A 27,103-nucleotide genomic window follows, 5' to 3' on the forward strand; every position below is an offset into this window, starting at 1 on the left:
GTAACTCCGTCTTTCAAATAAATAAAGTAAATCTTTAAAAAAAAAAAAAAAGTTTCTCCAAATTATCTCGAGACTTTAGCCCCTGTAGTTTGTGTTTCATTTACAAAATAATTTTTAAAAGTTTTATGATCCTATTAGATGGACTTTATAAAAAGCTAGATAATATTTTAGACTTTGTAGCCAAAAGGAAAAATGAGGATACAGTTTAAATACTTATGAAGGAAAAAAAAGGCCACAAATTATTTCTGACAAAATTCAATATAGAAGAATAATGATTGAGTATAATTTTTTAAATATAGGCCTACTAATAAGAATGGAAAAAACCAGGAGGAAGATGATGTTTTGCTTAATTTTTTTCAATGTTGGCCTTCTCTGTCATCAAATTGATTATAGATGTCCATCTGTGAAAATGATTCTTAGCTCATATGTTGTACAAAAACAAATGCAGCCAGATTTAGCCTATGGGCCATAATTTTCTAACCCCCTGCATTAGATAATAAGTTACCACTGTTGTGTATTACTTTGAGTGCTATACTTATGTAATCCTTCTGAAGAAAAAACACATTCAGAGAAATTGCTTCGTTTTAAGGATTTAAGTTTAATTTTTGTTTCAGCATCCTGTGTATTCTGGTGGGGAAGCACAGTCTTGCCATTCACTTTCATTTTGAGAATTCGCTGAGTTTTTAAATAAAAAAATTTGTGACAAGCATTTTAGTGGAGGAAAAATGAGATCTCTAATATGTAATCCAAGAACACAGAATGTATGTACTTTTCATTATTTAGTATTCTGTTTATTATAATAGGAAATGAATAAATGCCTTTTTAATAAGATTTAATATTCAATCCATTCCCACCTTAATTTTTTTTTATACAGAAAAAAGGCAAGTTAAAGAGCAAAGACTTTCTGAAAATAACTAGAATTTTTGTAGTTGTGAGAATGAAGCTGAATTCCCTTAACCATTTTAAGGTTTTAAAATGAACATTATTTATGCAGTTGTGTAATTTACATATAAACCCACAATATACTCATGACTAATTTTTATTGTTGTTGCTTTTTATTTTGCTAGGATTTATGTTTGTGTAAGATATACTTACTCATTACCCAGTAGTGAAACTTTGATATACCATGTGACAGCCTTGTTCCTAATATGAATTATACACACCATGCAATTAATCATCCTCTGGTATAAGACTTATATCTACTGTGGCATTCACTAATGTGTCTGATCGTGTCATGTTTTAGGTCTTGAATATTTAATGTTCTTAATTTGTTATAATTTCATATTTTCAAACAAGTTTGATCTGTTTGCTTTTTTGTGTGTGTATATCCTTACTTTCTGTATTCTCCCTGCTTCTCTGATTCACCTGTCTTTTAGCAAAGATGAGGATTTCTACTTTCAACCTACATTGTTGATCTTGTCTTCTGTTTTTGTTAGGAGGGACAGCAGTGTGATAAAAGAGGAAATCAAAGCCTTTCTTGCCAATCGGAGGATTTCCCAAGCAGTTGTTGCACAGGTAACAGGTAAGTTCTGGAATCATGTCTAATCTCTGTGTTCTGGTGCAGATATTGGAATGTTGCTTGCGTATCTGCATTGCAGTGCAGACCTGTCAACTTAGGCATAATAATGTATGCCTGTGATTTAAAACCCATTGTCTCCAATAACGTGGAACTTCTCCAGTTTTTTTTTTTTTTAAACTTGTGCTAGTAAGTTTTATAGCATTTGTTTTATGAACAGAATTCCCAATTTTATGACTATAAAAGGATTTCTCTATTTCTCTTCTAATCTAGCAGAGTTTATGACATATGCACATCCAACTGCTATCTACATTTCACATTTTTGAAAGCTTAACAAGTCCTTCAACCCAATCCCTAATTTTCCCAGTTAAAAAATGATTCCTGAGGGTAAATAAGACTGTTTTTTAAACTACTTTTCTCTATATGAAAGCTTTCCTCAACCCATTAATGAGAAGATAATAGATACCATTGTCTTCTGGGATAACCATTCCTTTATCCTCTCCCTGCCTTCCCCAAGGTCATCCCTAGTATGTGGTATATATGTGTCATTCTCTATTCAAATTCCATTTTTATGAGGCTATTAAGTTTGGCGGGTAACATGTCTTTTCATTGTTGGTGTGTGGTCTTCCTTTCTTCAATCTTAATGATTATTAAGACCCTAAAAATTCACTGTACTTTAGTCATTAGGGGAATCAGAAACCCTTTAACTACGTTAGTAGTTACTACACACATGGTTATGCTCTGTACATTGGTAGATATAAAAATTAACTTATTAAAATTAACTTATCTCCTCATTTTTGTTTTAGCATGCTACTAGTAACCTCTGTGACTTTGGATATTTCAGCTTTTGTGCTTTAATTTTCTTACATCTATAATGAAATACTGAATCTGGGCTCATCATTATGGTACAGCATGTTAAGCTGCTGCTTGCAACCCATACACCACACATCAATGCTGAATTGAGTTCCAACTGCTCTACTTCTAATCCAGCTCCCGGCTACTGTGCCCGGGAAAGCAGCTGATGATAGCCCAAGTGCTTATTAGCCCCTGCCGTCCATGTGGGAGACAAGGATGGGGTTCCTGTCTCCTGGCTTTGACTTGGCCCAACTCCAGCTTTTGTGGCCATTTGGGGAATGAATCAGCAGACAGAAGCTCACTCTGTTACTCTACCTTTCAAAAACATAAATAAGTAAATCTTAAAAAAAAAAAAAAAGCTTGGATCTGATCCTCAGCTGTACTTTGCTATATTTTAAGGTATTTCTGCTCTAAAGACATTGATACATACTGAAGCTTATACCTAAAAGGTTATAATTTGGTGAAAAATGAAATTTCATATTTCAGAAGTCCTGATTTTCATCTCATTTTCATCTTCATGTCTTTAAGATTTGGCCAGTTTTTTTATAATTCATGTACGTTATATATTACAGTAGTAATTTTTTAATAAATGATTTCTCTGTTCATGGTAAAAGACTTTAATTAAAGAGATGCTCTTTCATATAGAAGTTTTAAACTAAAGGAAAGTATATGCATTGTTGTTGGTTTTTGTTGTTGTTGTTGTTAAGATTTGTTTGTTTCAAACACAGAGCGGGAGAAAGATTGATCAATTGATCAATCCTCCATCTTCTGATTCAGTTCTCAAATGGCCAAAATAGCTGGTACTGGGCCACACTGAAACAGGAGCCAGGAATTCCATGCCAGTCTCACACATGGGTGGCAGAAACTGAAGTATCTGAGCTGTCATCTACTTCCCAGCGAATCAGTGTAGATCTGGATTGGAAGCAGAGCAGCTGGGACTTGACCTGTCACTCTGATATGGGATATAGGCATCCTAACTGGGGGCTCAACCACCTGTACCACAATGCCTGCCCTTATTTAATTATTTGAGTCTTTAGGTGTTTACCAATAGAATATTTAAAATAAATTCTTTGCCTTTATCTTCAAGGACTAAGTAACAGTACTTAAGGCAATATAAAGACTAATTAAGCAGCTTTTAATGAAATGCATTGGTGTCCAATGAAAAGATGAAGATTGTCTTTGATCTTTTACTCTATCTCCCTTGACTAGAAGCAACAGAATCTTCTAGTTTGCCAGCCTTAAAAAATAGAAGAAGACAAAATTGTAGTGTTATAGAACAGAATTACAAAGTTGATTTCTGACAATGTTGAATACCCTCAATCATCTTAGACTTCCAAAATAGTAGCTTTAAACCTATCCATTCAAATAAAAATAAAAGCACTTTTAAAAGCATTTCTTAGGCATATGTAAAAGCATTAGATGCAACATGATTTATCAGATATTATTGTTTTGCAAAGAGAAGCTAGAAGATATGTCTTTACATCATGCTATTCAAAATATAGTTAATAGAACAGCAGTACTGACATCACCTGGGAGCTTGTTAGAAATGTAAAAATACAGAGTACCACCCTAAACCTGGTAAAACAGAATTTACATTAAACAGATCCTCAAGGGATTTATATTTGAAAACTACTATTCTATGAGACTGGTACACTGCCATAATATTAACTTCAGTGAATCAGCACTGTTTGACATTGCCTCACTTAGTACTGTGCCATCTCTTGTTTTTGAAAGTTTTCAAAGCAATATTTACACATTTCTTATCTGTTTTACTGCATAAACTTCCCTTTGTTACCCTAATTATGAGATTTTGGTAATGTTAAGAACTTTTTTCCCCATTTCAACTTTACCCAACCTTGTTTTTCTTCTTCTTTATTTCTCCCCTAAGGTCAGGTTTATCACCCTTGATCAAGATGTATTTGATGGTTCACCATTATCTAAAAAATGAAAGTTCATATAATGTGATACCAACCTGCCTTTTTATTGCTATCTTTTCAATATAACCCAAACTGAATTCAACTACGTAGCATTTCTATATGCTGCTCATTTGGCTGCTTCGTTGTTGTGCCTTAGATGCCTTTCACCTCCTCATCTCAGTCTTACCAGTTTTTACTTATCAAGATTATCTGAGCTGTTACTCACCCTCTCTCTGTTTGACTTCTTTGACTTCTTTGAGCCCATTAGGTATCTGGCTTTTTGTCCCTGAAATTAATTCACCACCTCTCAGTTTAATACTCTGCATTATACATGAACTCTGAACAGTTCATTTTTACCTAATTCCCTTGTGTAAAGAGAGTATCGGTGATGCTTATACAAACTATACCTGTGAAAAATTGCCTACTTTGACTTCTGCAGAGAAATAATTTTCTCCACTTATGCTGCATGCTTTTTTGCCATTAAGAAACTTGAACTGGGTTGACGTTCTGGTGCAGCAAGTTAAGCCACTGCCTGTAATGCTACATTTTGTATCGGAGCACAGGTTTGAGTCCCCGTTGCTCCACTTCTGAGCCAGCTCCCAGCTGATATGCTGGGAAAGCAGCAGCAGATGTTCCAGTTACTTGGATCCCTGCATGTAGGAGATGTGGTTGAGTTCCTGGCTTCAGCCTATCCAAGCCCAGCTATCACGGCCATTTGTGGAACAGATGGAACATGTTTTTCTGTCTCTCCCTCTCTTTGTTACTCTGCCTTTAAAATAAATAAATCTTTAAAAACATGAAAAGAAAAACTTACATTTTTCTTTTCTCTATTTCATTTACCTGTATCTGGTAGGAGAATGAAGGTGACTGATAACCAGATTGATTCATTGTCCTATTGTGCAATTTATTGAGTTCTCGGTTTCTTGTGTATTATTAGTGTCCTGTTTTTCACTTAGTTTATCCAGGTCTCAAGGTAAACTTGGGGGCAGTGCTTCTTTTTGCAGAGAAGAGAGCCAACTAGAAAACAGTGAGAATACGAGTAAAGCCTGGCTCTCATAATTGGTCTACCTAGGACAGAATGGGCTGGGAAATAAGACTTCTAGTCACTCAGAGCTTACTCCCTAGGACACCTGGTCGTAGGCATATCTGGTCAGTTATAGGTATACTTTTTTTTTTTTTAAGATTTTATTTATTTATTTGAGAGGTAGAGTTACAGGCAGTGAGAGGGAGAGACAGAGAGAAAGGTTTTCCTTCTGTTGATTTACTCCCCAGATGGCCGCAATGGCCGGAGCTGTGCCGATCCGAAGCCAGGAGCCAGGTGCTTCTTACTGGTCTCCCATGCAGGTGCAGGGGCCCAAGCACTTGGGCCATCTTCTATTGCTTTCCCAGGCCATATCAGAGAGCTGGATTGGAAGAGGGGCGGCCAGGACTAGAACCGGCGCCCTTATGGGATACCAGCACCACAGGTGGAGGATTAACCTATGTGCCATGGCACCAGCCCCACACTTTTCTGTTTTTAAACAAATTATATCTTAGCAGAATACCTACTTGATGAAATCTACCCCAAAATACAGTTTAGGACATGCTGCTCTAGAATCTTATTCTTTAACAGATGCTTTTAAAGTCAGTTAAATTCAACTCTTAATATGTGAAATAAATCAACCTTGAAAAAAAAATGAGAACAAGTTGTGCATAACACAAGAAAATGCTAAATTAAAAAATGTGGTGAGGTGCAAAATTATAAAACATGTGCTTGTTCCAGAAACAAATACAGTTTCTTTTTATAGATTTGGAGGATTTCTATAATAAGATAAACAAGAAGTGCATGGGTGGGGTCTGTATAAATAATATCCTACTGATAGGAAAAATGACAGTATAAACAGGATATAATAACCGTGCCTGCTGAATTCCCAGCATGTTATTTGTAGCTTCTTTCATAGTCACAGCTGCTTCCAACAGGGGGATTTTTACCTCTGGAAGAGGTCGGCCAAGATTCTAAATTCTCACTAACAATAGTGGGGTAGTAAGTATAGCCTTTGCTTTAGTAAAAAACACATGTATTTTGTGTTCACTTTCAGGGTTAAATGTTTTCATAGGCTATTTAAGAATTCTTAAAACTTTTTTTATAATGACCTCTTGGAAAAATCAAGCACACTGAATAAATGGGAGTGTTTGCTGAGTGCTTATCAGCCAAAGAAATTTACTAATTAAATTCATGTCATCTGAAAAAATAAGTACATGGAAGAAGAGGAAACATTTAGATACAGGAGTGGGGAACCTTTTCCTGCCAAGGGACATTTGGATATTTAGAACATCATTTGTGGACTACACATAATTATCAACTTAAAAATTAGCCTGCTATATATTTATTGAATTTCAAGACCTGCTTGCGGTTGCCTTGGCGGAGTCAGACCAAATGACTTTGTGGGCCTTACACTGCCCGTAGGGTGAACATTCTCAACTCCTGGTTTAGACTCTCTGAATTTTAAGAAATGTATCACAATTTTGCTTTCTTGGATTGTAATAATATAATAGAAAAAACAAAACAGAATATCAGGGTTCTAATCTTTCTGCCGTTTAATTGCCCTCATGACCCAGAAACTCATGTTCCTTGTTTATGAGATAAAGGGCTTTTACCAAATAATTTCTGTCTTAGTCCATTCAGGCTGTCTGCTATAACATACTACTGAAAACTATAACATAATACTAAAAACTAAAATAGCTTATAAATGAAAATCAAAATTGATTCAGTATCTAGTGAGAAGTCCCTTTTCTGATAGATGGTACTTTCTTGTGTTTTCACAAGGTGAAAAGAATGAGGGCACTCTATTTGGCCTCTTTTATTAGGGCACTAATTCCATACATGAAAGTTCTAGCCACATGACCTATCACTTCCCAATGCCCTGTCCCCTTATATCATCACCTTGGGAGTGAGGATTTCAACATAGGAATTGGGGGAGGGGTATACATAAACATTCAGATTATAGTAGTTTTTAAGTATTTTTTTCTAGTGGTCAGTTCTTTTTTAAAACTGTAACTGCATTTAACAACTATATATCTTACCTGTATTTGGTGATTTGCAATCCCAAAATACAAGTTCTGAATTGGTTTTAGAAGTGTTCCAGCTGGGGCTGGCATGTGGTGCAGTGGGTTAAGTCACCCCCTGCAACCCTTCTGCTGGTTTGAGTCCCAACTGCTCTGCTTCCTATTCAGCTCCCTGTTAATGTGCCTGGGAAAGCATTGGAAGATGGCCCAACTACCTGGGCTCCTGCCACCCATGTGGGAGACCAGGATGGAGTTTTTGGCCTCATTGTGACCCCCACCCAGCTATTGAGGCCATTTTGAGAGTGAACCAGTGGATGGAAGTTCTCTGTCTGCCTCTCTGTCACTCTACCTTTCAAATAAGTAAATCTTTATAACAACAAGCAAACAAAAAGAAATGTTCCAACTGTACTCAAATCACTTCCATTTCTCATCTTTTAAAATGAAGGATAAAAAGAATATATATTGATCCTTTCCCAAATCAGAGATATTCTGAATTTAAAATATTCTAAATATTTAAAATATCCTAAATTTAAAAATTATTTAAAATGTTAATATACTTTATAAATAAAACTTAAAACTTCATTTCTAGAGCAGTTTTAAGTTTGCTGCAAAATTCAACAGAAAGTTTCCATAGGCCCCATGCTCTGCCTGCAATTATCTTTTACTGTAATTTATGTTCCTTCTTGGTGTTGCATATTCTTTAAGATTGGGACAAATGTATAATGCACCATTATAGTGTCACACAGAATAGTTTCACTGCTCTGAAAGTGCTCTGTTATCTGCCTCTTCAACCTTTCCTTCTCTCTAATCCTTAGCAACCACTGATCTTTTTACAGGCCACATGGATTTACTTTTTCCAGGATGTCATATAGTTGGAATCATACAGTATGTAGCTTTAACTTGACTTCTTATACTTTGTAATAATGCATTTAAGGTTTCTCTGTATCTTTCTGTAGATGAACAGATCATTTTCTATTAGCGCTAAATACTGCATTGTCTGGTTGTACCTGTTCAACTACTGGAATGCATAGTTGTTGCTTCCAAGTTCATGTAATTATAAATAAAGTTGCTGTAAACAATTATAATTTATATCTACAATAGAAGAGCAATGTCAATAGAGCATGAAATCACAGACAGTGGAATTATTCTATTATAGTACAACCAAATATCATTATCTTGCTCATTGAACAAGATTTTATCAATTCTTACCTAATGAATTTTACCAATATTATGGAGATTTCTAAATTGAAGGCTATGATGTCACTACAGAAGAGGTTTCTAAATGTGAAATAAGATTCTGTCTCCAAATTGAAAAGATTTAGAGTTTTGGTTTCTGATAGGAGAAACTTTTTCATATCTTCTTTGAATGGACTTTATTACAAATGTTATCAATGTTTTACCAAGTGCATTTTGGGATTTTTCTCTTGTTTTATAATCTCTGGACAGGTGTCTTGTGGTTCAAAAATTCTTATTCTTACTTTTTATCTCATTTTCTTCTATCTTCAGTTTATTGGCAAACTGTTTTCTTCTAAACACAACATATAAGGTTATATTTTTTCCCCTATAGGGAAAAAGCCAGTCCCTTCCATATCTAAATGCCTATATTTTCTTAACTTTGGAGAAAGCTAAATGAAAAATTGGAGTGAAAATAAAACTGGAAGATACTCTTTGTTGTTAGAAAGTCAGTTCTTTACAATCACTGAGATTTATTGTGCTGCTATGGCTTTTGTCATCAGAAATGCAGAACATAGAGCGGTACATTTTTAACAAAGTTAGGAAGGTTGATTATCAACTGTAAAGCAAGAACTCTGTACCACCAGCATTAAAAGTACAAACTTCAGAGTACTTGACTATGATCTTGTCTAAATATGATCAGAGTCAGTGAACTCAAAAGGCTTCCATAGCCTTGGCAACTCATAACGAGAGCCTAGGGTGATTACTGATGCCATAAACAAGAGTGTCAATTTGTTAAATCAACAACAGGAGTCACTGTGCACTTACTCCTCATGTAGGATCTCTGTCCTTAATGTACTATACATTGTGATTTAATGCTATAACTAGTACTCAAACAGTATTTTTCACTTTGTGTTTCTATGTGGGTGCAAACTATTGAAATCTTTACTTAATATATACTAAACTGATCTTCTGTATATAAAGAAAATTGAAAATGAATCTTGATGTGAATGGAAGGGAAAAGGGAGCGGGAAAGGGGAGGGTTGCAGGTGGGAGGGAAGTTATGGGGGGGGAGGGAGCCATTGTAATCCATAAGCTGTACTTTGGAAATTTGTATTCATTAAATAAAAGTTAAAAAAAAGTACAAACTTTATTTTTACTTTTTCTTTATTTTTTTTTAAGATTTATTTATTTTGAAAGAATTACAGAGAGAGAGGGAAACAGAGAGAGAGATCTTCCATTCACTGATTCACTTCCCAGATGGCTGCAAAGGTCAGCACTGGGCCAAGCCAAAGCCAGGAGCCAGAAGCTTCATACATGTTTGCCATGTGTGTGGCAGGGGTCATCCTCTGTTGCTCTTCCCTAGCTGTAAGCAGGGAGCTGAATAGGAAATGAAGCAGCTAAGATATGAATTGGCACCCATATGTGGTGCTGACATTGCAGACTGTAGCTTTACCCATTGTGACACAATGCTGGCCTCCAAACTGTATTTTTTAAAAATTTTTATTAAAGGGAACAAATTTCATGTATTTCATAGGTACAATTCTAAGAAGATAGTTGTATTTCTCTCTTCCTTCTCTCCCTCCCTCAATCTTTCCTTTGTCTTTTGTTTTTTTTAAAAGTTTTGCAAAAACATAATTTCAATCCACTCTATAAAAGCTTAATGCACTACTAAGCAAAATATTCAACAAGTAAAATGTAGAAAGAGCAAAGTTCCACAGGAGTATAAATGAGCCAAAAACAACAATCAAATCACAAGATGTCTGTTTCATTCTTATACATTTTTTCTATTCTACATTAGCTACTACATATGATATTTCTCTTTATGGGACTGGCTTATTTCATTAAGCATAATGGTTTCCAATTGCATCCATTTTGTTACAAAAGACAGGATTTCATTCTTTTTTATGGCTGTGTAGTATTCCGTAGTGTATATATACCACATTTTCTTGATCAAGTCATTGGTTGATGGACATTTGGGTTGATTCCATAGCTTAGCTATTGTGCTACAGTAAACATGGGAGTACAAATAATTCATTTCTATGCTGATTTCCTTTTATATGGGTAAATTCCCAGGACTGGGATAGCTAGGTCATATGGTAGATCTGTTTTCAAATTTCTGAGGAATTTCCATATTGTCTTCCATAATGGTTGTACAAGTTTACATTCCCACCGGTGGTGTAGTAGGACACCTTTTTCCCTATATTGTCATCAATTTTTGGATGACAGCCATTCTAACTGGAGTTAGATAAAACCTCATTGTGGTTTATATTTACATTTCCCTAATGGTTAGTGATCCTGAACATTTTTTCTTGTGTCAGTTGACCATTTGCATTTCATCCTTTGAAAAATGCCTGTTCATTTCCTTTTCCGACTGCTTAACTGGATTGTTTTGTTGTTGAGTTTCTTCAGCTTTTTAGAGATTGTGGATAGTAATCCTTAATCAGTTGCATAGTTTGCAAATATTTTCTCCCATTCTGTCTGTTGGCTATTCACCTTGTTGAGTGTTTCCCTTACGGTTCAGAAGTTTCTTACCTTGATTTAACCTCATTTGTCTATTTTTGCTTGAATTGCCTGTGCTTCTGGTTTCTTACCCAAGAAGTCTTTACCTGTGTCAATGTCTTACAGTCTCCCAGATATTTTCCTCTAATAATTTGATGGTATCAGGTTGTAGATTTAGATCCTTGATCCTTTGTGAGCTGATTTTTGTATAAGGTATAAGGTAGGGGTTTTGTTTCATACTTCTGCACATGTAGATCCAGTTTTGCAATGTCATTTGTTTAAGAGATTATCTTTTTTCTAGGGATTGGTTTTAGCTCCTTTGTCAAAGATTAGTTGGTTGTAGCTGCATGGATTAATTCCTGGGGTTTCTGCCTTGTTCCATTTGTTCTACATGTCTATTTTTGTGCCAGTACCAGGCTATTTTGTAGTATGTCTTGAAACATGTAAATATGTCTTGAAATCCAGTAGTGTGATACCTCTGGCTTTCTTTTTGTTGTTTAAGGTTTAAGATTGCTTTAGCTATTTGGAGTCTCATGTTTCTATATGAATTGTAGCATTATTATTTTCTGGATCTGAGAAGAATCTGATATTTTTATTAGGATTGCATTGATCTATAAATTGCTTTTGGTAGTATGGACATTTTGATTGTATTAGTTTTTCCAATCCACAGACATGGAAGATTTTTCATTTTTTTGTGTCTTATGTTTCTTTCTTTAATATTTTGTAATTTTCATTATTGAGGTCTTTTATAGCCTTGGTTAAATTTATTCTAAGGTATTTACATTTTTGTAGCTGTTGTAAATAGTACTGATCTTAAAAGTTGGTTTCCAACCATAGCATTGTTTGTGTATACAAGGGTATTGATTTTTGTTTGTTGATTTTATATCCTGCAACTTTACTAAACTAGCTTATGAGTTCCAGTAGTCTCTTAATGGAGACTTTTGGTTTTCCTGTATATAGAATCATGTCATCTGCAAACAGGGATAATTTGACTTCCTTCTTTCCAGTTTTATCCCTTTGATTTCTTTTTCTTGCCTAATGTCTCTGGCTAAAATTTCCAAGCTATATTGAATAGCAGTGGTAAAAGTGGGCACTCTTATCTCATTCTGGATCTTAGTGGAAGTGCTTCCAACTTCTCAGTCAACGCGATACTGGCCTGGGGTTGTCATATATTGCCTTGATTATATTGAAGAATGTTCCTTCTGTACAAGTTTACTTAAGGCTTTTATCATGAAGGGGTGCTGTATTTTATCAAGTGCTTTCTCTATCTATTGAGATAATAGTGTGGTTTTTATCCTTCAATTTGTTAATATGACATGTCACATTGATTGGTTTGTGAATGTTGAGCCATCCCTGCATACCAGGCATACCACATGGTCTGGGTGAATGATGTTTCCAATGTGTTGTTGGATTCGATTGGTTTCATGGCATCTAATGAGATAATTATATGGTTTTGTTCTTCTGTTAATGTGATATATCACATTTATTGATTTGCATATGTTGAACCATCCCTGTATACCAGGAATAAATCCCACTTGGTCTAGGCGATGTGTTGTTGTATTTAATTAGGTAGTTGAGAATTTTTACATCTATGTTCATCAGGGATACTGATTATAGTTCTCTTTCTTTGTTGTATCGTGTTCCAGTTTTGGAATTAAGGTGATGCTGGTCTCGTTGAAGGGTTTCGGGAGGATTCCCTCCCTTTAAGTTGTTCTGAATAGTTTGAGAACAATTGAAGTTAGTTCATTAGAAGTTTGGTAAAATTCAGCAATGAAGCTGGTTGCACCTGGGGTTTTCTTTTTTGGGAGGGTCTTTATTATTGATTCAATCTCCATCTTGTATATTTATTTATTTAGGTTTTCTGTGTCTTCATGACTCAATTTTGATAGATTGTATGTGTCCAGAAATCTGTTTCTTCTAGGTTTTCCAATTTGTTGGCATATAGCTGTTTATAGTAATTCCTGATGATTATTTTTTAACTTCTGTGATATCTGTTGTAACATCATCTTTTTCATCTCTGATTTTCCTTATTCATTTATTTATTTATTTTGACAGACAGAGTTACAGTGAGAGAGAGAGACAGAGAGAAAGGTCTTCCTTCCATTGGTTCACCCCCCAAATGGCTGCTATGACTGGCGCGCTGTACCAATCCGAAGCCAGGAGCCATGTGCTTCCTCCCAGTTTCCCATGCGGGTTCAGGGCCCAATCACTTGGGCCATCCTCCACTGCCTTCCATGGCCACAGCAGAGAGCTAGACTGGAAGAGGAGCAACTGGGAGAGAATCCGGTGCCCCAACCAGGACTAGAACCCGGGGTGCTGGCACCACAGGTGGAGATTGGCCTCGTGAGCCGTGGCGCCGGCTGATTTTACTTATTTAGATCTTCTCCTTTTTTTCTTGGTTAATTGGATCAGTGGTATATCAATGTTAATTTTCAAAAAACCAGCTCTTTATTTCACTGATTTTTTTGTCTCATTTTTGGGGTTCCAATTTTGTTTATTATCTATTTTTCTCTTTCCTCCTACTAACTTTGGGTTTGATTTTTTCTTGTTTTTCTAGGTTTTTGAGACACATTGTTAAATAACTTTCCAATTTCTTGATTTAGATGCTATAAACTTTCCTCTTAACATTGCTTTTGCTGTATCCCATAAGTTTTAATACATTGTGTTGTCACCTTCATTCATTTCTAGGAATTTTTTTATTTTGCCTGATTTCTTTTATGACCCACCGTTCATTCAAGAGCATGCCTAACAGTCTGCGTGTGTTTGGGTATTTTCTAGAATTTCTTATGTTGTTTTCCAGCTTCATTCCATTGTGGTCAGAAAATGTACATAGTATTATTTCAGTTTTTTTTTGTAAATTTGTTGAGACTTGCTTTATGGCCTAGCATATAGTCTATCCTAGAGAAAGTTCCATGAACTGATGAAAAGAAATGTATATTCTGCACCTGAGGAACGAAATGTCTGTAGATATCAACAAGGTCCATTTGGTCCATAGGGTAGATTAGCTCTGTTGTTTGTTGTTGTTGTTGTTGTTTTGTCTAGTTGATGAAAGTGGGGTGTTGCAGTCCTGCATTGTTATTATTGTATTGGAGCCTGTGTCTCCCTTTGGATCCATTAAAATTTGTTTTAAATAACTGGGTGCTCTAGTATAGGTGTACATACATTTACTATAGTCTTATCTTCCTGTTGAGTTGATTCCTTAATCATTACTTAATGACCTTTGTCTCTTTAGACGGTTTTTGTCTTAAAGTCTTTTTTAGAGGGTGAGAGGTCTGATATTAGACGCCACTCCTGCTCATTTTTTATTTCTATTTGCACGGAATATCTTTTTCTATTGTTTCTCTTTGTGTGTATTTTTGTTGGTAAGATGTTTCTTATAAGCAGCATATAGAGAAGTCTTGCTTTTAAATCATTCAGCCAGTCTGAAACCTTTTAATTGGAGAGTTTAGTCCATTTACATTCAAAGTTATTATTGATAAGTAATGACTTGGTCTTGCCATAGTTCTGTAAATATTCCTATTGTTTGTTTTGGATCTCTTCTGTACTATTATTAGTAGGTTTTCTATCTTCACATTCTTTTATGATGCTGATTATCTTTCTATCTCTGTATATATTACATCCTTAAGTATCATTTGTAAGGCTGGCCAGGTGGTGACAAATTCTTTCAATTTTTGTTTGTTTTGGAAAGTCTTTATTTCACTTCATTTGTAGATGATAGTTTTGCTGAGTATTGTATTCCAGGCTGACAATTTTTTTTCCTTAAGTACTTGGACTGTACTTCTCCATTTTCTCCTTGCCTGTGGGATTTCTGATGAGAAATCTGACTAAAGAGCCTTTAAAGATAATTGGCATTTCTCTGTTGTACCTTTTATAATATTTTCTTTGTGTTTTACTTTTGAAAGTTTGAATATAATGTGTCAGGGTGGAGATCTTCTCTGATTGTGTCTAATTGGGGTTCTATGTGCTTCCTGTACTTGGATGTCCATATTTTTGTCCAAATTTGGGGAATTTTCTGCTGTTATTTAACTAACTTTTCTAAGTCATTCTGCTTTTCTACTCCTTCAGGAATGCCTAACGTATATTTTGTCATTTGTTGATATCCCATAGATCCTGAACACTATTTTCATTTTTTTTATGATTTTTCTTCTTCTTCCTTTTTTTTTTGTCTGACTTGATATTTCAAAAGCTTTGTCTTCTTCAGGCTTTACACTGTATTTTTTTTATTTGACATATTGAATTCTTCATTTAAAATATTTTAATTTGATTATTCTTTAAGATTTCTATTTCCTAGCCAGATTTCTCATCCGTGTCATTCATCAATTTCTTTAACTCATATAATTGTTCCTCTGTGTTTTTGAGTAATCTTAGAATCAATCTTTTGAATTCCTTTTCAGGTATTTTATCAATATTCTGATGATCACAGTCTAATATTGAAGCATTATGGTATTCCTTTTGGGGATTCCTATTGTCTTTATTTTTCATATTTTTTTGTCTTTCTAAGATTTTTACACATCTGGAGAAACAGTTGTTGATATCTCCTCTGAAGTCTTTGTTCTTGGGAATGTGTCCTTAGGCATAGTAGGATATTTGCACCTTCACGGGATATCCAGAGGTGTGTGCTGAATGGGGCCAGAGAGCTCTGGCCTGAGCTTATGGGTGGCTCAGAAATCTAGTGTAAGACCTGAAGTATGTTTGGTAGCTCTCTAGTCAGTAGGGAGTGGGGATGATCACCCTGGCTGGCATGATCACTACCTCTACTATTTGTACCAAAGTGAATCTCTGTGCCTGCACACCCCTCCGCCACCTCAGGTGCATGAACTACAAGAAAATCTATGGCTGCATAGTGTGAGCATGCTGTCCTCCTGGCTTATAGCACAGTCCCGGGATTCTCACAGTCACTAGATGCAGGGTTCCCATAGTCACTGCAGCTATATGGGAGCCACTCTGTCCAAAGAGAGAGCCATTCTGTCCCTGAGCTGGGCACCTTGGTGGGTATAGGGGAAGAAGGCAATATGCCATCCCTTCACCAAGTTAAGTGGGCACCCTGCTCCCCTCCTCCCAGCTAGCTCCTCCACCTGCCCTTTGACTCAGAGTCAGTAGGCACTATGGATTTCTCCCTTTGACAAAAACCCCCAGGGGTACACATGGCACTGAAGCCTCCACTAGCCTTATTCTAGGAAGATGGCACTTTCTTCGCTGGTGGGGGGAGGGAGCAATGTGCCCTCTGTTCAGAGTTAGGTGGGCACCCTACCCCCTTCCAACTTGCCCACCTGGACTTAAAGTCAGTGTGGACCATGGTTTCTCCCTCTGACAAAATCAACCAGAGGCACACAGGCTGCTGTAGCCTCCTCTCGCCTTATGCAGCTTTCCTGCTGATGGGAGAGAGAGCGATGTGCCCTCTATTCACAGAGTTAAATGGGCACCCTGCCTTTTGCCAACTCATCCACCTGGAATCAAATCAATGGGAACCATGAGTCTTCTCCAGGCAAGATCAACAGTGGAACTCAAGCTTCTGCAGAGTCCTCTCAGCTCACTCTAGGAAAATGGCCTCCCCACCCTGGTGATCACCTGGGAGCTGTTGCATGTCTGTACAGTCCTTGCTGCTCTACAGAGTCTCTCTTCTTACTGCAGATAGATTTTTACTACAAAGCCTCTCCAGTTATCTCCCATAAACATAGATACTCCTGTTTTTCTGGTATTTTCCCATTATCAAAATCACATCTTTTCTCCACTCAGCCATTTTGGTAATCCTCAAACTGTATTTTTAAAAAAATTATTCTGTGATACATGGGTTTCTTCAATTCAGTAATTTTCATTTTTGTTTCTCCTAAATGTTTGTTAAGGAATTATTTATTTGAAATGCAGAGTGACAGAAAGATATTTCATTCTCTGATTCACTCCCTAAACAACCGCAATAGTCAGGGCTGTTCCATGCCAAAGCCAGGAGCCTGGAACTGTATCAGGGTTTTCCTATGTGGGTGTCAGATGCCCAAGTGCTTGGGCCGTCTTCCACTGCTTTCCCAAATACATTAGCAGGGAGCTAGATTGACACTAGCCCTGTCTTCCCAATTCTTATTTCCTAAGATTGTAGAAAAGAGCCATTCTGAGGGATAATGTTCCTTTAAGTCTTGAGTGAACTATTTCTTACCTGACAGTTTAATTTATATATATATATATATATATATATTTTTTTTTTTTTTGACTGGCAGAGTTAGACAGTGAGAGAGAGAGAGAGAGAGAGAAAGGTCTTCCTTTTCCTTTGGTTCACCCCCCAAATGGCCACTACAGCCGGTGCGCTGCAGCCGGCGCACTGCACCGATCCGAAGCCAGGAGCCAGGTGCTTCTCCTGGTCTCCCATGCGGGTGCAGGGCCCAAGCACTTGGGCCATCTTCCACTGCCTTCCCAGGCCACAGCAGAGAGCTGGACTGGAAGAAGAGCAACCAGGACAGAATCCAGCACCCCAACTGGGACTAGAAGCCACGGCGCCGGCCAATTTTTTTTATATTTTAAAAAATAAACCCAACAGGAGTAAATGACTGAAGCAGGAAGTGATACTCTAGTAATAAAGTCAAAAGATATCTACATGTGATAAAATAGGAAAACCTGAAGTTCAGCAATAGTCCATGTGGGTCCTGACAATTTTATAAATAACATTCTGCAGAAGGCTCTGAACAGAATAAATGCTTCTAATTGTAGACTATAGATACGGTCCTTTTGTCATTAAGGAATCACCCTGTTAACTCTTAAAGTTTTACTCTGAGATAGACTTTAAATCAAATAATTCAGCATCAGTTGTTATAGTAATTTCTTTGTCAGGAAGATGTACCTAGGTTGAATAATGTGTAGTTACTAAATCTAGGTAAGAAACTGTAGCTTGAAATAAATGACAACTGAGGGCCTTGGTATGTGGAAAGCCTATAAAATTTTGAAACAGTTGTTCAAATGCTTTTGTCTAATGTGTCAAATGTAGCTAAATTTGGCTATGCTAATTGATATTCACAGAATAAACTGACAGTACAGGTTTCTGTGTTGTGTCAAATTTATATGTTAATATGATCGATACCACATCAAGATCTAGAATATTTTCAGTATTTCAGTAAGTTCTCTGGTATCTTTTTGCAGTCAAATATTCACTGACATTCATTGCGTTCAATTATTTTTGTTTTGCCTTCTCTAGAATTTCATGTAAATAGAATCATACAATACATATCTCTGGCTTTTACCATATAACATGATGCTTTTCAGATTGATTAGTGTTGTGATATATATCAGTAGTTCTTCTAAATGCTACATATTCCACTGAATAGTAAGAACAAAATTAGTTCATCTATTAGTCAGGGTTTGACTGCTGTGAATTAGGCTGTCATGAACATTTGTCTACAAGTTTTGTGTTTGTTTTTCATTCACTTAGAAGTGGGATTGTGGAGTTGTTTGTATGTTTAACTTTTTAAGGAGCTGTCAAACTGTTTTCCAAAGTAACATACCCACTTTTGCATTCCCATCAGTGGTAGATAAAGGTTCTAATTGCTTAGGCACTCTATTCAGTACTTAGTGTTTGTGGCTTCTCTTTAGTTTAGTCATTCTAATGCATATGTAATGTTATTTTTAGTTTTATTTTGCACTTTTCCTAATGACTGATTATTTCTTTTATGATAATTTGCTATTCATGTATCCTCTTAGGTGACATGTCTGTCAAATCTTCTGTGCATTATTTTAATTTTTAAAAAATTTCTTTTCATTTATTCAAAAGACAGAGAGACAAAGGCAGTAGATGGAGACAGAGAGAAATCTTTAACTTGCTAATTCACCCCTTAAATGCCTGCAACAGCCAAGGCTGGATCAGGCTGAAGACAGCAGTACAGAACTCCATCTGAGTATTCCATGTGTGTATCAGAGCCGCAAGTATTTGAGCCATCATCTGCTGCTTACCAGAGTGCATTAGCAGGAAGCTGGACTGGAAGTGGGGTAGCCAGGACTCCCAAACGAGACACTCTGATATTGGATGTGAGTATCCCACTCAGTAACAAGCTGCTGTACCAAACACTTGCCCCATCACATACACACTGAGAAAGATAGTGAGAGAGACAGAGCATGCTTCCATGTGCTTGTTCACTCACCAAAGGATTGTAACGGATATGTCTGGACCATGTCTGAAGCCAGCCAGGCAGAGTGGATAGTGAGAGAGAGAGACAGAGAAAGGTCTTCCTTTGCCATTGGTTCACCCTCCAATGGCCGCTGCGGCAGGCACGTTGTGCTGATCCGAAGCCAGGAGCCAGGTGCTTCTCCTGGTCTCCCATGCGGGTGCAGGGCCCAAGGACTTGGGTGAGGCCTATTATTTTCATGCATAGTTATATTTAACCATTGTGTGACCACGTTTTTCCCCAGTCTTTAGCACAGCTTTATCATTACGCTGAATCCCTAACAGGACAGCACAGAACCATCTAAGTGAGTTATGGTTAGCCAGTGCTCTGTGTTTCACTAGCATGTGTGTTCTTAGCCAAACCTCTTCCTCACACCTTCCCCCCCATTTGAGAAACTGAGACAAAGTTTCTGTCCACTGGCTTATCGCCCAAATGTTTGTAATGACTGAGTCATGGCCTGGACCAAACAAAGCCATTACCCTGAAATACAGCCCAGGTCTCTCCCACATGAGTGGCAAGAATACAACTAATTGAGCTATCCCTTGCTGCCTTGCAGGGTCTGCATTGATGAATGCAGAGCTGGGAATCAAACCCAGGCACTTTGATATGGCATGAGGGTGTCTCAGCTAACCAACCTCCTATTCCCTAGGCCAAGTGCCCTCCCCATTAAACCTCCTTCTCTGGAGGGTTTTATATTTAGCTGTAATTTATTTGACACTTACCAAGTGCTAGATGCTGTGCTAACTGCCTTATATATTTGAGAGGCAGGTGTTAACCTCCTCAGTTACAGATGATGTTAGAGGAAATTGACTCATTTGTTCATAGTCATGCAACTGATTGTTGTTTATTTTGCTGTAAAGCCACTGTTTTCAGTACAGCAGCTCAGTTACTACATAGAAGAAAGTGTAGTACAGTGATTAAAAGCATGACTTTGGTGGTAGACTGCCTGGAAACAAAATTTGATTTTCACACCTTATTAGGTATATAACTTGGGGCAAGTTATTGAACATCTTTAGCCTAGTTTTCCTTTTCTAGAAAGTAAGAGTACTAATACCTACCTAAAAGGTTCTTGAGTAGATTAAATGAATTTAGGTAAAGTTTCAAATGGCATATAATAAACCCCACAGAAGTTTCAAATGGCATATAATAAACCTCACAGAAGTTTTGTAGCTGCTTCATTTTTTCCCATGCATTTCTCTCCAAATTGACCTTCCTGAAGCTAACCTTCTTGAGACTAACAGTAATCAAAATTTTTATAGTTTTGTGCCACTACATGATCTTAAGAAAAATAAATAAATTTACTTTTTGTATTAGAAGATGTATTTATGTGTTTCAGACTTCAGATGTAGCTTCAGAAGGGTGTACAGTATTAAATCTTCTCTAAAATATGTCCTTCTTCCCGGAAGACAAAAATACTAAACCTTCCTTCTGAGATATCTTATGCATTTATGAGTATGCATGGATTTCACAATACTTCCGCACCAAAAATAACTATCTTTCAATATAATTTTCCTATATTATTTGAAGTTCCCTTATGTAAGCAAATAAATACTTCCATAGTCCTTTTGTGCCAAACAGGTGATATTCTATATATACTGTTCTACACCTAACTTTTTTAAGTTGGAAATTATCCTATATAATTATTTAAGGAATGTTATGACTTTTTAAAAAAAAAATCTATTTATTTATTTGAAAGGAAGAGTTACATAGAGGCAGAGGCAGAGGTCTTCCAACAACTGGCTCATTTCCCAGATGGCCACAACAGCCAGAGCTGCACTGATCCAAAGCCAGAAGCCAAGAGCTTCTTCAGGGTCTCCCATGTGGGTTCAGGGGCCCAAACACTTGGCCATCTTCTGCTGCTTTCTCACACCATTGCAGAAAGCTGGACCGGAAGTGGAGCAGCCAAGAATTGAACTGGGTCCCCTATAGAATGCCAGCATTGTAGGTGGCTGCTTTACCTGCAATGCCACAGTGCTGGCCCCATGACTCTTTTTTAAAAGATGCATAGTATGTCATCTTCTAGATAATTTTTTTAACTAACTATTAACATTTAGTTATTAAGTAACATTTCAAGTAATTTTTGCCTTTATGTTACATACAGGAGGCATTAGATAGTTTTAATAAATTAAGTGTATTTCAATAAAGATCTAGGTGATATTTAAATGTTATAATAGTTATATTATTATTATTTAAAATATACACAGTCTTGGGGTGAGCATTTGGCATAGGGTTAAGATACCACTTGAGATACTCATATCCCATATCAGGGTGCCTAGGTTCAAGTCCTGGCTTTGTAAACCCATTTTCGCTTCCTGCTAATGAGCACCTTCAGAGGCAGCAGGTGATGGTTCCAGTTATTGGGTCCCTGCCACCTGTGAGGCAGATGTGGACTGAATTCCCAGCTCCTAGCCCAGTCCTGGCTGTTGCAGGCATTTGGGGAGTAAACTAACAGATGGGAGGTCTCTGTCAATCACCATTTCTGTCTTTCATTCTCTCTCTGTCTCTCTCCCTCTCTCTCTCTTCCTTTCAAATACTTAGAATAATAACAAGTAAACAAACAAACAAAAAAAATGTTACCTACTAAGAAGACTGAAAGAGACTTTACTAAGCAATACATAAAACTGAAAAGATAGATTTGGGAAGATTTAACTATAGGAAATTTTAAAGCATATATCCAATGAGACACCATAAACAAAAGCTGCACTGAAAGGTATTTACATCATATAAAGCAAATTGAAAAAATCTGTAGCTTATACAACCTAAATGAAAAAATTCATGAAGAATATCAGTGTGTAACTTAGACAAAATATAAATGGTCAGTAAACATAAGAAAAAATTAAATCCTCTTGAAAATTAAATAATAAATTATTTTTAAGGATTTAATTATTTATTTGAAAGTCAGAGTTAACAGTGAGAGAGGGAGAGACAGAGGTATCTTTGATCCGCTGGTTCACTCCCCAGATGCCTGTAGCGGTTGGGACTGAGCCAAGCTGAAGCGAAGATCCAGGAACTTCTGAGTCTCCCATGTGAGTGTGGCAGAGGCCCAAGCACTTGGGCCACTCTCTGCAACTTTCCCAGGCCATTAGCAGGGAGCTGGATCAGAAATGGAATGGCTGGGACTTGAACCAGTAGCTATATGTGATGCCAGTGGCTTTACTTGCTACGCCACAACGTCGGCCCCCTAAATAATAACTTATTAGTAGTATTTTTAAAGTAAACTTATCCTTTAATTGCATTCTCCACAAACTTCCCCCTCCCCCCCATTTTATTTGAAATGCAGAAAGAGACAGATCTTCTGTTTCCTGATTCATTGCCCAAATGCCTGCAACAGCTAGGGCTGAGTCAAACCCAGGATCCCCAAATTCAGTCTGGGTCCCACATGTGAGTGAAAGGAACCCAAGTATCCGAGCCATCACCTTCTGCCTCCCAGGCTGTGCATCAGCAGGAACCTGGATCTGAAGCAAAGTAGCCGAGACTCCAACCAGGCACATGGGATGAAGGTGGTCAAGTGGTGACTTAATCACACCCATCCCCAATAAGAGTTATTTAATTGTGAGATATTGGGAGTTCTTTTGCTCATCAGATTAGCAAACTTTAGAAAACTGAAATATACTATTAGTCCATTTCTGTCCTCCAAAACTCAACAAAAACAATAAAAATAAACAAAAATAGGAGAAAAACTGTCTTCAATAATGCAGCAGTTAGAACTTAAAACATAATTGTATACCAAATTCTAGATCAAAATGCAGGAATTTTTGTTTTTGTTTTGTTTTGTTTTTTTTTGGACAGGCAGAATGGACAGTGAGAGAGACAGAGAGAGAAAGGTCTTCCTTTACCGTTAGATCACCATCCGATGGCCGCTGCGGCTGGCGCACCGCGCTGATCTGAAGCCAAGAGCCAGGTGCTTCCTCCTGGTCTCCCATGTGGGTGCAGGGCCCAAGGACTTGGGCCATCCTCCACTGCACTTCCAGGCCACAGCAGAGAGCTGGCCTGGAAGAGGGGCAACCAGGACAGAATCCGGCGCCTCGACCGGGACTAGAACCCGGGGTGCCGGCACCGCTAGGTGGAGGATTAGCCTATTGAGCCGTTGCTCCAGCCAAAGTGCAGGAATTTTAACACTGCCCCTGTTTCTCCAACCTGGAGAAGGAAATAAATTTCCGTGAAACTATCTTAGTTATAAAAGGGGATGTTGCTAACATTTATGTTTCTTCCAAAAATTTTATACTTTTAGTTCTTATATTTATGTCTTTGATCCACTTTTAGTTAATTTTTGTATATGATATGAACGCGAATTCCAGAATCATTCTTTTACATGTGGATATCCAGTTGTCCTGATACCATTTGTTAAATTTATTAAATTTTCTTGGCACTATTGTCAAACATCAATTGCCCATAAGTGCAGTAGTTTATTTCTTCTATCTCTATTCTAATCTGTTGATCTCTCTATTTATCCTGATGGAAGTGGCATGCAATATTGATTCCTGTGGCATGATAGTAAGTTTTAAAATGAGGAAATGTGAATCTTCTGACTTTATAAAGATTGTTTTGGGAATTGTGCCTCTTCTATTTCAATATGCATTTTAGGAACACTTTCTCAGTTTCTACAAATAACTGGGATTTTCATAGGAAGTATATTATATCTGTAGATCAGTTTGGAGAGCATTTTTAATAATATTAATTTTGGCCTATTATTGAGGCATCCTTTCATTTGTTTTGTCATTCTTTAATATCTTTCAGTGATGTTTTATAGTCTTATTTTTACAAAGCTTGTACTACTTTTGTTAGATTAATTCCAAAGTATTTTATTTATTCTTTTAGATAGTACTATAGTTGGAATTGCTGTTCTGAATTTCATTTTTAGATTGTTCGTGGTTTTAATTGTTGATCTTGTATTCTGCAATCTTACTTAACTTGTATGTTAATCCTAATAAGTGTGTATGCATGCACGTATGTGTGTGTATTCCTTTGGGTTTTTGATATACCAGATGTGTTATCTACAAACTGAGATAATTTTACTTCTTCCTTTCCAATCTGGTTACCCATTATTTCTTTTCTTGTCTTATTGTCATGGCTAGAACAATCCAATACAATGTTGAGTAGAGGTAACAAGAGTTAACATCCCTGTCTTGTTTCTAATCTTAGGGGTAAAGCTTTCAGTCTTTCTCCTTTAAATATGATGTCAGCTGTGAGTTTTTCATGGATGCCCTGTTTTAGGGTAAGGAAGTTTGCTTCTGTTTCTAATTTTTTGAGTGTTCTATATCATGAAGGCATATTTGATTTTGTCAAATGCTATTTCTGTGTCCAAATAATCATGTGGATTTTGTCACTTATCAATACGGTTTTACATTGGTTAATTTTTTACAGAGGTATTTTTTTTAAAGTTTATGGAAAAAATGAAATTTACAACAAGTTTATTTTAGTACAGAAATTTTTGAAATCCATGCATAGGAGGAGTCTCCAAAAGTTCATGGAAAATGTGTATTATGAAAAGTCTGCGTTTAGATTTCAAAATTTTTGTTCCAAAGTAATTTACTTAAATTTAATGTAATTGTGATAAGATTTACATATGCTGTTTTGTCATTTGTTGTCTATATATCTTGTGTCACTTTTGTTCATCCTTTGATCAGTTCCTCTTTTGTGTTACATATTTTTTTTAGTGTTTAGATTTAAATTTCTTGTCATTTATTTATTTTTTTTCATTTGTTGCCCTGGGACTTGCCATTGATATCTTAATTTATAACAGTCTGATCCAGAATGATACCAATTCAGTTCCAATAGAACAGAAATATAGGAAAACATTATTCTTCTATTAAATCATTTCCTTCCCATTCCTTTATGCTGTTATTATATTCACATTATATGTTTATACATTGTGTGCTCATGAACTTAAGATTTATAATTATTATGTTATGCAGTTTTCTTTTAAGTAAAATAAAGAGGAAAGGAATTATAACTTCAAAGTATAATTTATAGTGTCTGTTATGTGTAACTCTGTAGTTACCTTTACTATCAATCTTTATTTCTTCATGTATATTTGAGTTACTATTTAATGCCCTATCATTTCAGCCTGAAAAACTGCTTTTAGTATTTCCTGTAGGACAGGTCTGTTACAAAAGATTATTTCCAGTGTTGTTTTTCTGGTAATGTCATAGTGTTTCCTCCTATGGCTTCTGATGAGAGATCAGCTGTTAATCTTACTGAGCATTCCTTGTATGTAAGCAGTCACTTCCCACTTACTACTTTCAGATTTTCTGTTTGTCTTTGGTTTTCAGCAGTTTGTGATATATTCACTTGTGAATCTTATTTTTCATCAAATTTGACAAGTTTTCTATCATCAGTTTTTCAAAATATTCACTTTTGTGTCTTCTAGAATTTACAATATGTGTATGTTGTTTGATTAGTTCCTCTTTTTTTATGAATTATTTATTTGATTATAGAAAGAGATTTTCCATCTATTGGTTCACTCCCCTAATGACTGCAATGGCCAGGGCTAGGTCAGGCTGAAGCCAGGAGCCCAGGACTCCACCTGTTTCCCTCTTGTGACAGGGGCCCAAGTACTTAGGCCATCCTCTGCTGCTTTCCCAGGCACATTTGTAGGGAGCTGGATCAGAAGCAAAGAAGCCAGAACTGCATCTGGTGCTACGATATAGGATCCTGGCATTGCAGGCAGCAACTTAGCTTCTTAAGTCACAATACTGGTACTTGATTAGTTCCTGTTTTGTATTAAATCAGTATTTCTAATGTGTGAGTGTGTATACCTTGTCATTTGTTTATTTATTTATTGTTATTTTCCTAGTCATTGCCCTGGAGATTACTGTTAACATCTTAATATAACATTCTGGCCCAGGTTAACATCAATAGTTCTTTCAGAGTGGCGTTTTAAGGAATTCCAAAGCTGTTTGATCCTCTCCAGAGGCTACTGGACAGCACGTAGTTTTCACTATGATTATAAGAAAGTTGATTTTCAATTCCAATGTGATGCTAGTATGATGTGCATGGTAGGAAGTCAACTTAAAATGTCACGTAATTGTTTTTACCAATTCATTGTTTTTCTTGAAAAAATTCCCCTGGGTTGTTGCAACCCTTTGATAATTTCCAGGGTTCTGAAAAACTTGATTCTGACAGTTTTTGTCAGTGCCTTTGTGGTACTTCATCTTTTGCTCTTGTGGCTTTTATAAAGGAATGTTTTCTTCCCTTCGCTGCCATTCCTGCAGTAATCACCCTAATTTAACCAGTTTTGAAGGAAAGTTGATGTCTGGTTTTCCCAAAAAGGGTTATCCTCAGATACAAAAATGAGAGACAAATATACAAGCATACAAAGACTGAAGAATACATTACCAGTAACCTGTACTGTTAAAAATTATTCCATAAAGAAATTTTACCCACCCAAGAATTAATTTATAAACATGAAACTTAGGTATTGACTGGAAAGGAGAAAGAATGACTTTTAGTGGGCATAAAAATAATCTATACCTTGGTTTGAGCAGTGATCACATACACATACATTTATCAAAATTCAATGAACTATACACTTAAGAGTTTACTGTTTATAAAATATGAACATGATACCTCAAATATGCCTCAAATAAAAACAAAAATACTTAGGAACAGAAAAATTGGGAAACTCTGTGGTAAATCTTGAATCCGTTTAAACCTAGACTGTGAGTAAACACCTCTGGGAATTGTGACTCTAAAGTGGAATGTAAATGCTGAGTATGTAAAAATATCTTCTCTGGCCTGGCATTGTTGTGGAGAGGGTTAAGTTGCCACCTGGGTCACTGGCATCATTTGGATGCCAGTTTGAGTCCCAGCTGCTCTACTTCCCATCCAGCTCCCTACTAATGCACTTGGAAAAACAGTGGAAGATGGCCCAAGTACTTGGACCCCTGCACCCATGTGGGCAACCGATGAAGCTCTTGACTCCTGGCATTTGCCTGGCCCAGCCCTGGCCCCTT

At 36.6% G+C, this 27,103-nt stretch overlaps 1 protein-coding gene across 12 annotated transcripts in view; it reads left to right on the forward strand.

Moving 5' to 3' along the window:
* Window positions 1-27,103, forward strand: part of HMBOX1 (homeobox containing 1) — a 204,032-nt gene that overhangs the window by 108,764 nt on the left and 68,165 nt on the right. For all 12 annotated transcript variants that reach the window (XR_009868227.1, XR_009868228.1, XR_009868229.1 and 9 more), the window contains one exon: window positions 1,437-1,522. Coding sequence is in view for 9 of the 12 variants with exons in the window: in XM_062213591.1 (XP_062069575.1) it covers window positions 1,437-1,522 (86 nt within the window). In the remaining 3 variants the exon portion in view is untranslated. The remainder of the gene's footprint in view (window positions 1-1,436; window positions 1,523-27,103) is intronic.

Source organism: Lepus europaeus, chromosome 16 (genome assembly GCF_033115175.1).
Source record: "Lepus europaeus isolate LE1 chromosome 16, mLepTim1.pri, whole genome shotgun sequence".
Classification (NCBI taxonomy): Eukaryota; Metazoa; Chordata; class Mammalia; order Lagomorpha; family Leporidae; genus Lepus; species Lepus europaeus.